At 68.2% G+C, this 11,988-nt stretch overlaps 1 protein-coding gene across 3 annotated transcripts; it reads left to right on the forward strand.

The window, feature by feature from the left end:
• The first annotated feature begins 746 nt into the window (after positions 1 to 746).
• Positions 747 to 11,235, forward strand: CBARP (CACN subunit beta associated regulatory protein). 3 transcript variants are annotated; one of them, XM_057541409.1, is made up of 10 exons: positions 747 to 2,526; positions 4,269 to 4,382; positions 4,474 to 4,613; positions 4,844 to 4,908; positions 5,247 to 5,391; positions 5,672 to 5,767; positions 6,026 to 6,122; positions 6,543 to 6,753; positions 8,044 to 8,227; positions 9,217 to 11,235. In XM_057541409.1, exons 2-10 carry the CDS (start codon positions 4,290 to 4,292, stop codon positions 10,265 to 10,267), a joined length of 2,082 nt encoding a protein of 693 aa, XP_057397392.1. In that variant the 5' UTR covers positions 747 to 2,526; positions 4,269 to 4,289; the 3' UTR covers positions 10,268 to 11,235. The 3 variants fall into 3 exon arrangements, with proteins under 3 accessions (XP_057397392.1, XP_057397390.1, XP_057397393.1); XM_057541407.1 differs by having other exon boundaries at positions 749 to 2,526; positions 5,596 to 5,767; positions 5,985 to 6,122; XM_057541410.1 differs by lacking the exons at positions 747 to 2,526; positions 4,269 to 4,382; positions 4,474 to 4,613 and adding an exon at positions 4,619 to 4,717 and having other exon boundaries at positions 5,596 to 5,767; positions 5,985 to 6,122.
• The last annotated feature ends 753 nt before the right edge of the window (positions 11,236 to 11,988 follow it).

Genomic DNA, 11,988 nt, shown 5'->3' on the forward strand with positions numbered 1-11,988 from the left:
GTCAGGCGCTGGGGAGACATCAGGGAAATATTAAAATTCCTGCTCTAGTTTGGGGTGGTGGGGGCGTTTAACAGACACTCAACGTAATAAATTGTACAGTATGTTAGGAGGTGACAAATACTTAAAAATGAAAAAGCAGAGTATGGGGGCCGGATGGGGCAGGCTGTGACTGTAGGAGGTGCAGGCGTCCCGGGAATGGCATCCCAGGCGGAGTGTCCAGCTCCCGTAAGCGTCCAGCGGTGTAGGAATCTCCTGGCTGCAACCCCAAGGGCGCCGGCAGAGGGCGCGCCGCGCCCGGAGATGCGCCCCCCCGCAGCCCCTCCCGGCCACCGCCTCCGCGCGCTGCTGACGCAGGGGCGCGTGCGCGGGCGGCCCCGGGCTCCGCGGACGTCACCGCGGCCCGCGCAGCCTCGCTCGCGGCGCTGACGTCACCGCTCCGCCCCCGCGCGCGGGCAGGTCGGCACCCCGGTTGGGCCCCAGCCCCCACCTTGGGCTCCGGGAAAACGTGGAGTCCGGCTAGACTGGGCTGGGGTCCACATCCGGAAGGGCCTTGGGTGAGGAGTGGACGGGTGCAGGGCGCGGGGGCTGGGGGGGGGTGTCACACCTGGGCTCGTGTCTGGGCAGGTGCTGTGGCCCAAAGAGGCTCCCACACCAGGGAGGCCCGGGGCCTGGCGCCCAGGCCCCCGCCCCCTCTCTAGGCCAGTGCTGTGAGGGGTACTCGTGGAATCAGTCCTTATGCGCTGGGCATCCTGGCCCTAGTCGGGTGTGTGCAGAGGGAAGCTCTGCTCCCATTTCTTAGGGGTGCGTCCTGTGCACGGCTTGCTCGTCCCGGAACCCTGGATCCTACTGGAATGGAGGCCTGTTCTCATATGCTTCTCAGACCCATCTATTGGACTTGTGTCTAATCCCCACTCCAGGGTAGCCAAGGGGTCGGGGCATCACCTGTTACTCAGGTCCCCAACCCGGGTTTATCCTGGAATTCTCTGGTGTACCCATCGACAAGCCACCCAGTTCGGCCCCTGCAGCTACCTTTACTGGCTTGGATGGCCCCAGGCTCCTGCCCTGGCTTCACCACGGCGCCTTCTCCACAAACAGCCAGAGGGACCACATCATTCCCCTGCTGGGAACACAAGCTGCCTCCCCCTGGTCCTCCAACACATTCATCTTCAGCCCACACACTTGGGGACCTCAGGGACTTTGCCCATGCAGTTCCCACACGCCTGGAGCCAGGCTTCCCGGGTAATTGTCCACTTGACTGCCCCTTGCCCTCCTTGGGCAGTGTCACCCTTTCATCCACTGGAAACACACCTTCCCTCCAGGGTGCCGCCCCTGTGCTATGCTCTGCTCGGGGACCCAGCTGTAAATGAACTGCTTTTGGAGGTCACCGCAGTGGGGGCAGGGGTGAGGAGGGGCACAACGCAGAGGAACAAGTAACAGGCAACGACGTGCGACGTGCATGGCCTCGGAGTGAAGCAAAGCGCAGCAGAGGTCCGGAATGTGGGGTGGGAGTTGCTTTGTTAGCAAAGGGAGTCAAGAGGAGATGAAGCCTTTGTCATTGGGAAAGAGGTGAAGGAAGCTCCGGAGGGAACAAGCTGTCCAGGCCTGGCACCTGCACGTGCAAAGGCCCTGGGGTTGGACTAGGCCTTCCTCTTTCACTGGAGGAGAAAGGGGTGCCATTGTGCTGTGCTGAACACAAGGCCAGGTAGTCTGGGATGGGACCCTGACCAGGCTGGTGGCAGATTGGTGGCCTGAGCATCTAGAAGGATAAGGCACAACTATCTGAGAAAGAGCAGCTTTGGGGTTGACCAGGCATGGGGTTTCTGCAGGGGTAGTCCTGTTGTCACCCCACCCGGGCAAGCCCTGGTGGCACTCAGAATGCGTTGTGTTCCATTATCTTTGCTGCTCATCCTAACAAGACAACCCTGACAGTGCTGCCCACGTAGGGGAAGAAAAGTGGGACATGTGCCCCGAAGCCCCTAGGCTGTGCACCCCGGAGACTCCCAAACCGGGGAAGCGATGGATAGGGAGTCTGGGCACCCCCGGACTCCAGGCTGCGGGGAGTCGTGCGCCCTGGGACCAACACCCCTTTGGTCCCCCGTCCCCGGGGATCCAGGGAAGGTCGGGGAATCGAGCCGCAGGGGCCGGGGGCGGAGATTCAGCTGCCTCGGGAGAGGGCGGCTCCGCGTGGGGAGGGGGCGCCCAGGAGCACAGGCTCCGCCCCCCGCCCCCGCCGGAAGGGACAGGGAGGCGGTGGCCGGCGCGGAGCAAGCGAGAAGCGGCGGCGAGCGCGGTGGGGGCGGCCGGCCGGGGACCGGCAGCACCGGGCGGCACCGAGCGGGTCGGAGCGGGCTGGCCGCCAGCGCGGTCACGTGTGTGGCCCCTCCTCTCGCGCCTGCCTCCCCCGCGCGCCGAGCTCTCCATTCATAAATTCTCCGCCTGCTCCGCGGCTACCGGGCGCCGGAGCCCGCCGGGAGCGCCGTGCAGCAGCCCGCCCGCCGCCCATGGGCCGCGCGCCCCGGCGCTGAGGTAGGCGCGCGGGCCTGGGGCTGCACCGGGGCGGGCGGGGGACAGGCCGAGGCCGCACGGCCCGCCCTGGCTAGAGACCACCGGCCCTATCCCGCGAGGCGGCGAGGCCGGAGGCAGGGAGCGGAGGGGCCAGGACCGGCGTGGGGGCCAACCTGCCGGGCTCTCCACCCCTCTTCGGCGGCCCGGAGAAGGACCCTCGCCCACGCCCTCCCTCAGCCTCAGTTTCCCCCTGAGAGATTCGGCGAGGGCCGTGGCGTTTCCGCCCCCGGGCTTAGCCCGGGGTTGAGATGTGCCCGAGGTCAGCTCTCTGCATCTCATTGCTCGCCATCCCGGTCCCCGGGGCCGGTTGGGGACGCGGGGGTGGGCGCGGTGGCGAGCCCGATCGGGAGCCGAGGCCCGGCGGGACTTTAGGGTGGCCCGTGGGCAACCTCCGCCCTGGTCTCCCGTCCCCACCTGCTCCCTAGGAGTCCATCTCCCTTCCCCTTCGGCCTCCTGCCGTCTTCCCTGGTCTCCTGTCATCGTCCCTGTGCCTCTGTCCCCTCCCCCTCTAACCTGAACTCATTTCCCGACCTACATAGAGGCGCCCCCTCCCCCGAGAATGCAGGGGAGCCGCGGCCAGCCTCTGACTCGAAGTGCCGAGGACACCTGGCTTTTCCAGGGCCCTCCCCTGCTATGGGCCTCAGTTTCCCCCGCTGTCGAGTAGGGTGAAAGTCCCAAAGGGTTGGGGGCGCTGGAACCTGTGCACAGGCTTTCCCTTTCCTGTGGGGAAGGGCCGCGCGCCGTGCCCACTCAGGGCTGCTGGTCGTCCTGGCCCCGGACTCGGTTTCCTGAGATTCCCGAGTGCGGCCACCGGTCCTTCCCGCCGGGAGGAGCCGCGTGTTGGGGAGAGCGGTCAGGTGCAAGGTCCAGGCAGTCCCTTCCCGAGAGCTGAGACCCTCTTTGCCTCAGTGCCCCCGGCTCCAGGCAGACGTGGAGCCCGGCCGGCTCGGGCGGGACGGGTGCGGCGGGGGCGCGCGGCCGACCGGGCACCGGCGGGCGGCGGCGGCAGCAGCCATCTTGCCGCCCGGGGCTGGCTCCAGCCGCCCCTGCAGGAGGCCTCCCTCCCCCGCGCCCCCGCCCCTCCCCAGTGCTCCCTGGCAACCCGCCCCCCCCCAGCTCGGCCTGCTCGCTCAGTCGCCATGGGAACCAGATTCTTGAGGGTTGGGAACAGATGCGCCTCCTTTGGCCTTTTCACTCCCACCGGCACTGGGCGGAGGGGGAACCTGTACCTCCAGGAGTCGTAACCTGGAGTCCCGGCGCTCAGCCCCTCCGCCCCCTCCCCGGGCTGGCCAGCCCCAGGGATGGCCCGAGTCCCCGCTATTCTGGAACCAGTCTCCTGGGGCCGAGGCGGCCCCTCCCGCTCCCCTGATGGTGCAGGCAGGGCCCCTGGGGTCTGGCGGGAGTGAGTTGAAGGCCTCAGTTTGCCTATTCCTCGCAGAAGCGCTTCTTTCCTGGGCAGGGCTCCCGCCCCATGCCACCTTGCCGGGTCGGCCCCACCGGCTGGGGAAGCTGTTGATACGCACGCGCCTCCCCCTTTTCAAAGATGGGGATATGGTGGTCTGATCTGACCCGGGTGGGGGCTGCCTCGGGGCTCCCCCCCACCTCTTCGTGAGTCACCGCCCTGTGTAGTCCCCTGCTCAAGCTCCCGGGAAAGCGGGAGGAGGGACAGAGGAGCTGGAGCTGAGCAGGCCCTGCCCCCCCAGGCCCCTCCTCCTAGCCTCAGAATGCAGCCCACGGCCACCATGGCCACGGCCGCCACCACCTCCGCCACAGTCGCCCTGACCACGACGTGGGACAACGCCACGGGCCGCCCCACCGTGAGTGAGGGGGGGGCGGGCTGGGAGGATGGGGGGCGGGGCCGCCAGAGTCCACGCCCACCGGCCCTGACCCTTGACGCTGGCCCCGCAGGGGGAGCCCGACCCCGTCCTGGACAACTACGTGCTGCTGGTGGTGGTGATGGCGCTCTTCGTTGGGGGCACCCTCGTGGTGCTGTCGGGCGCGCTGCTGCTCTGCAGGCGCTGCTGGGAAGTCCACAGGCGCGTCCACAGGTGTGCGGCCCCCAGCCCCACGCCCCGCCCCGCCCCGCAGGGGAGCTGGGCCTGCTTCTGAGTGACGGTGCCCACGTGTCTGCGCAGGAGCCTAGGAGAATGGGGTGGGTCCAAGGGAGTGGGCTCCCGTGAGCTCAGGATGCCCCGGTGGCCATGAGCCCTGCGGGGGACCCCGTGGGCAGCGCCCTGGGTCCTCTGGCCCACTTTGCTCTCCTGCTGCCCCTCCCCAGAGCCACAGAGGAAGCAGAGAAGACCACCACCAGCTACCTGGACAACGGCGCCCGCCCTGCCCAAGGTGAGGCGCCCTGCCAGGCCCGTCGCCGCCCGTCTGCCCCCCTCCCCCACCCCCGGCCGCCTGACCATCTGTGTCTGTCTGTCTCCCCCACCAGACTGGGCGCAGCTCGAGTCCGACTCATCTCTGTTTCCTTAAGCCCACGCGTAGGTGCTCACAGGCGCGTGCTGCGTGAGTGAGTGTGTGAGCGGATGAGCGAGTGCCCTCCACGCCCCCACCCCGCCCCCGGTGGTCAGTCGGGCCCTCGGCGCTCCCTTCCCGACCCGGCCCCCCAGCCCGGCCGCCCGCCGGCGCCCGGCGCGGCCCACCCGGGGCCCACCCTCTCTTGGCTCTCCTCGCAGACCCCGAGTTCAGGGGGGAGGAGCCCGAGGGCCAGGACGCCGAGACCGAGCGCTTCCTGTCCACCAGCTCCACCGGCCGCCGGGTGTCCTTCAACGAGGCGGCCCTGTTTGAGCAGAGCCGGAAGGCGCAGGACAAGGGCCGCCGGTAAGGAGGGCCCGGTGCCGGGGCTCAGCCGGGAGGTCACCTTGCCGCCCTGCGCTGGGCTTGCGGGGCGGAGCTGGCCCCCGCCAGTGCCTGGCTGTCCCCAACTCCCGGCGGGCAGGGTGACGGTGGGGCCAGGGAGGACGCTGGGGCGTGGGCAGAGGGACCCAGCTCGCCCAAGGTGACGGGCAGGCGCGCTGGGCGCAGGTACACCCTGACCGAGGGGGACTTCCACCACCTGAAGAACGCCCGCCTCACCCACCTGCACCTGCCGCCCCTCAAGATCGTCACCATCCACGAGTGTGACTCAGGCGAGGCCAGTGCAACCACCACAACCCACCCCACGGCTGCCCCCAAGGCCAGCCTCGCCATATTCCAGGTGAGTTGGAAGTGGCAGCTGGCCTGGAGCTCGGGGGCGGCCCACCATCCCCCAGCAGGCACCACTTTTCCCACCCTCTGGCTGTGCCCTTCACCTCCGGGTGGGGAGTGGGGACTGGCCGGGTCCAGCGGGTGGCGGGTCCAGCACGCACCCCCCCCCCCCACCCGTGCTCTTTGACCTGTCACTGCTTCCTCCCCACCCCGGCTCTGTCCCACAGCCCCCGGGGAAGGCCCTCACCGGCCGCTCTGTGGGCCCCAGCTCCGCCCTGCCAGGTGACCCCTACAACTCGGCTGTGGGCCCTGCCGACTTCGAGATCAGCCCCTCGGCTTCCAGTGACTCTGGGGAAGGCACCTCGGTGAGGCCCCCGCGCATGCATCCCCTGTCCCACTCCAGGACGGGGCAGCCTGTGGCCGGCCCCCTGCCTGGTCCCCGAGCTTGGGAGGAAGAGGGGCAGGTGGCACACAGGGCACATGCACGGCTGGCTCACCCACACACAGGGCAGTCCAACAGCTGCAGAGGGTGTGGTCAGGGACCCATCCCAGCCCAGGGGACGGGACCCCCTCTGTCCAGGGCTGGGGGAACAGAGGTGGCCAGCGCCTGGCCGAGCCCTGGGGAGCCTCTCAGGCAGGGTCTTGGGGGGAGGAGGCCCCAGCCCACCCCCAGCCCCCTATTCTTCCTCTGTCTTCTATGTGAGTGCTGGGTGGCCCGGGCTGGGCTGGCACTAGGGCAGCAGGGAGGGGCTGGGGGGTCTGAGAGCATCCCTCTTCCCTCACAGTTGGACGCAGGGGCCAGGAGTGCCAAGCCTGGTGGGCCGGGGGCCGCAGCAGGGCCTGGGGAGGCGGGCCCAGTCTCTGGGGCAGGCCCCGTCCTGCAGTTCTTCACCCGCCTGAGGCGCCACGCCAGCCTGGACGGGGCCAGCCCCTACTTCAAGGTCAAGAAATGGAAGCTGGAGCCCAGCCAGCGGGCGTCCAGTCTGGACACGAGAGGTGAGCTGTGGTCCCTGGTGGGGAGCGAGGCCCAGGGGAGGCCCCAGGAGAATGTGGAGCAGGCGGCTCTGCACCCTGGGAGGGGTCCCCAGCGCCCACCCCATGCTGGCCGGCATCGCCCGCTTACCAGCGGGCATCTCGCCCAAGGTCAGAGCTGGTCAGGAGGAAGAGCCAGGGCTGCACGCTGAGCCCCGGTAAAACCAGGGGTTGTCAGGCTAGAGCGGGTATCAGTGAGCGTCACCTACGAGGCACTGCATGGTGTTTCTGGCTCTGTGGTCAGTGTGTCTGCTGCAGTGGCGTGAAAGCAGCCCTAGATGGCGTGTAAAAGAGTACAGCTTTGGCCAATAAAACTTTATTTACAACTACAGGTAGTGGGCCTTCGATCCTGCAGACCCTTGGTCATGGGGCCCTGGATACAGGGCTTCCAAACCTCAACCCAAGGACCATGCATGTGTGTCTTGGGGGGGAGGTGGCACCAACAGCTACAACCATCCCTGCTCATGGAAGCTCAGTGGGGCCAGGCTGCTGGGGTGCCTGCTGCCCTGTGGCGGAGGTGGCGGGTCCCACTGCCAGGAAAGGAGGGGCGAGGGGACGAGCAGTGTTGGAGGCCAGGGAAGGTGCGTGGCCAGTGACAGTCCCCTTGTTGGGGCCCGGTTCCAGCTGCTGTGGGGTGGGGGGAGGGGTGAGTTCTGGCTGAAGTGCTTCTGGCCGGGGAGGGGAGCGGAGGGGATGGCTTGTCCCACTGCCCCATTGGGAGCCCAGACAGAGCCTGTGCTTCGGGAGGTGATTATAGGCAAATGCAGGCACAGAAGCGCCCAGAACCTGTTTGCTGGGTGATTGTCATCCCCACCCCTGAGGCTTTCCCACTGAGGCCTCCCTTGTGGGAGGGTCCTGGCCCTGGGCCGGCAGGGCTGGAGCTGGCAGGAGAGGGCGTCACCTCTCCCTCACTCTCCCCCACCGTTGGCCTTCTTCGGCACTCTAGCTGGGCCGTGTCTGTTACCTGGTGTCCAGGACAAGGCTGTGCTCTGGCCACACCTGCCTGCCAGGGCCACTCGGGCCAATGCTGCCGCCTTGGCACCTCCAGTCCCGCCTGCCCTGGCTGCCGGGCTTTCGGCCCTGGCTGCCGGGCTTTCGGTCCTGGCCTTTCTGCCCTGGGCGCCTTGGTTTCCCCACCTGCACGGCCGGTTACATGCTCACCTGGTCCAGGCTGGCTCTGTTGGCTCAGGGGTCAGGGGGCGGGGCCTGGGGTGGGAGGGGCCCAGGCAGGCTGCTGTACCTTCCTCTGCACAGGCTCCCCCAAGCGACACCACTTCCAGCGGCAGCGGGCAGCCAGCGAGAGCATGGAGCAGGAGGAGGGGGACGCCCCCCACGTGGATTTCATCCAGTACATCGCCAGCGCTGGCGACACTGTGGCCTTCCCGAGCCCCCGCCCCTTTCTGGCCAGCCCCGCCAGCCCGCCCCCCACTCTCGGCAGGTATTTTTCAGTAGATAGAAGTGCTAGGGGTGGGCCCCCGCCCCACCCCATCCCCCATAGGTGGCCCAGGGAGCGCTCTCCCCGCCCTTCGGACAGGCGGTCGTGTCCCTCTGGCTCCACCATCCTTCCCGGAGGCTGCCTCGCTGGGGCCACCTCTCCAGCACGCACCGGAGGAGGGAAGCAGGGGGAGACTGGGTAAGGGTAGAGGGGCGGGCGGGGCCTCCAAGACAGAATGCCTGCTCAAGCAGGGCCGCTGTGGGTATGTGCCCGCGTGGGTATCGCTGCTTCCTGGTGGAGTCTGAAGGGCTCCGCTGTGGCCCCAGGGCCCCTCTCGCCTGTCCATGCTCCTGAGGGCTGGATGGCCGCTACTCAGAAACTGTTGTGACCACTTCTGCCAGTGGTACCCCCTCCCCCAGCCCAAGGACAACTCTGCTGAAGCTCTGGGCTCACGTCAGTGGGATGGGGAACTGGATCCCGGGAGCAGGGCTCCCAACTCTTGGGCATTCCCTGGTCTGGGTAGTTAACACTTTCTTTGTGTGTATCTTACTCCTGGCTACTTGTCAGTCTATTGTGGGGAGCTGAGGCGACACACCCAGGCGTAGGGGCTGAGCTGGACCCTGCTTGGTCCAGTCCATCCCCAGCCACCCCTTGGTACACGAAGCTCTTAGTCGAAGAAGGCCATCTCCCGAGAAGAGCCTTCACTCTTTCTGGGCGAGGGGCCAACCTCCTGCAGTGGCAGCAGATGCTCTGGTCACATTTTGTAAGAGGCCCTGGTTGAACAGCAGGCGCCAGGACGGCTCCGGGTTTACCCGAAAAGCATCCAGTGCAGAGTGAACAGGCAGCATGCAAATACATCATCTTCCACAGGGCCTGGCCAACCCTAGAGGGTTCTCACCCGTGCCCACCCTCCCGGACCCAGAGGCAGGGTGGCCGGGGAGGGGGTGCGGGGGGCCTGGGCTGCCTCCTGACGGCTGTGGCCTGGTTTGCAGGCTAGAGGCAGCCGAGGAGGTGGGCGCCGCGGGAGGAGCGAGCCCCGAGTTCCCCCCGGAGTGCGGCGTCAGCGCGGGGCCTGAGCAGCAGCAAGACTCAGATAGTGAGCGAGATGCGGGGCCAGAGCAAGCCCAGACCATCTACCGCGACATCTGGAGCCTGCGCGCCTCGCTCGAGCTGCACGCGGCCACCGCCTCAGACCACAGCAGCAGCGGCAACGACCGCGACTCGGTGCGCAGCGGCGACAGCTCGGGCTCCGGGGGCGCCGCACCCGCCTTCCCGCCGCCCTCGCCGCCACCCACACCACGGACAGCGGATGGCGAGGCGGGCGGGCCGCGCAAGCTGCTGCAGATGGACAGCGGCTATGCCAGCATCGAGGGCCGCGGCGCGGGCGACGACGGGCCCCCCAGCGCGCCCGAGAAGCGCTCCTCCTTCACGAGCGCGGGCCGCGAGGCCACCGTGGGCTGCAGCTTCGAGGGTCCCGCGCCCGAGGCACCCGCCCGGCCCGGCAGCCCGCGCGCCTGGCCTCGCCGCGCCCCTCGCCGCGACTACAGCATCGACGAGAAGACAGACGCGCTGTTCCACGAGTTCCTGCGCCACGACCCGCACTTCGACGACGCCCCTCCCGCCGCAGCGCGCCACCGCGCGCGCGCGCACCCGCACCCCCACACGCGCAAGCAGTGGCAGCAGCGCGGCCGGCAGCACAGCGACCCAGGCGCGCGTGCCGCACCCTCCGCCCCACCCGCAGCCCAGCCCGGCGCCCCCCGCCCCGCGCGCGCGCCCCTGCGCCGTGGAGACAGCGTCGACTGCCCGCCCGACGGCCGCGCGGGCGATGACCCGGCCGCGCCTCCCATCCCCGTCATCGAGGAGGAGCCCGGCGGCGGCTGCCCTGGCTCCGGCCTGTGCGCCGGGCCCCCGGGCGCGCTGCTGGACAAGCTGGCGGCCAGCCTCGACAACAGGCTCTTCCCGCCACGCCTGGCCCAGCCCGTCGCCGCGGCCCCTGTGCTGGCCGCGGCCGCGCCCACGTCCCCCGACCACAGCCCGGTCTAAGCCTACGCCCTGCGCCCACCTCGTCAGCTTATTCGGCACCGGCGGGGCCTCGGCGCCGGACACACCTGGGGCACGACGCCCTGGCGCGCCTGCCCTGGGACCGCGGGCCTCGAGCACGCGCGCAGTGCCCCAGGCACCCTGCGCCAGCCCGAAGTGCGCACGCACACAGTCCCCTGCGGGCACTTCACCGGGTCGACAAAGAGTGTGGCGGATTCTCATCTTCGGGGTCCCGAGGACCACATTCAACTTCCCTTGGCCCCAGACAGCGGCCTCGGGCTAGTGACCGGGGCCGCCGTGCGCGCCGCGCCGCCGGCACGACGCAACGGGAAGCGCATGCGTAGGGCTTGCATCGTGGAGGGGCGATGAGAGCCGACTGCGCGAGACGCATGCGCAGAGCGCCCCTCCCAACACCAATCGAGCCTCGAGACGCGTCCGGTTAGCACGCGCCGGAGTTCGCGCTAAGGCGCACGCGCAGGGACCAAGGGGCGCCGAGGCTCCGCGAAGAGAGGGCGCGCGGCCCGGGCTGTGAGGTTAGCTCGAGGCCGTGGCCTCCAAGCCCCGGAAGCCGTTTACCTCACCGCGGCGAGTGCTCGCGGCAGTCCGCGCCCCCTCCGAGCAATAACCGTACCCGCCGCCGCCCCCGCCGCCCCCAGCCCTGTACACGCCCCCCAGTCCCCTCCTTCCCGGTGTCTGCACCCTGAACCCGCTCTCCGCATGTTGAGCGGGCCGCACTTCCCGTAACCGCACCGTCCAAAGAGCCGCCAGGACTCACCAGTGTTTGAGACACCAAACCCAAACGGTCAAGGTTTCAAGTTTCCCAAGCTTTATTTATTGCCAAAAGATGGGGCAGCCCTCGCCAGCGGCCGAGTCGCCCTGCCCCGCCCCTCGAAGCTTCGTGCTGTCTGTGTACCATCCAGTGATGGAGTTTGTGTTCTGTTTTCTGATTGATTATAAATATTTACTGCATACTCTTGCTTGCTCTGGGTTTTCTCTGGGGACCCAGGAGTACAGAGGCCTTAGGGGGAAGGGGATCAGGCCCCCCTGACCACTGCACTGTGGAGCTGTGGCCCCCGGGCTGAGCAGAGGAGCCTGTGGAGGTCTGGGGAGGCCGGTTCACCAGAGAGCACAGAGATCCAGCATGGCCAGAGGCAGACACACGTGGGAGGCCCACGTCTCCACCCGGCACCACCAGCAAGACCTGCAGACCCGGGCCAGCCCCTCCACTGTGGGGTCCAGAAAGGGCCCCAGGCTCAGGCTCAGCCTCAGACTCAGACCCCCACCCCCGCCACCTGACAGCACGTCCTGCCACCCACAGTTCCCAAACATCCCTCACAACCACAGCTCAAATCCACCTGTTTTATTTTTTCTTAAAAAAGAAGAAAAAAAACCCAACCAAACAATGAAAACAAGGCAGCCGCCGGGCTCCCCTGGGCACTGGGCATGCATCGCGGTCGACAGGTCCGCTTGTCCTGCCCATCCCGCTGCGGCTGTGGTTGGTGGGAACACATCACCAGGTGTGGGAGGCGCTAATGAGCGGCAGAGTAAAAAGAGGGGTTGGGGCGGGCGAGAACCAGTAGTCTCAACGTAAAGTGCATGGCGAGGGCTGGCGTGGGGCCGCGCCGGGCCCTCTCCCTCCTCCCCCGGCCGGGGGAAGGGGCTCAGCACAGGATTGCAGTCAGCAGGAGGTCGTGTCCACCAGCCACCAGGGGAGGGCGGACCCC

This window comes from Balaenoptera acutorostrata, chromosome 2 (assembly GCF_949987535.1).
Source record: "Balaenoptera acutorostrata chromosome 2, mBalAcu1.1, whole genome shotgun sequence".
Classification (NCBI taxonomy): Eukaryota; Metazoa; Chordata; class Mammalia; order Artiodactyla; family Balaenopteridae; genus Balaenoptera; species Balaenoptera acutorostrata.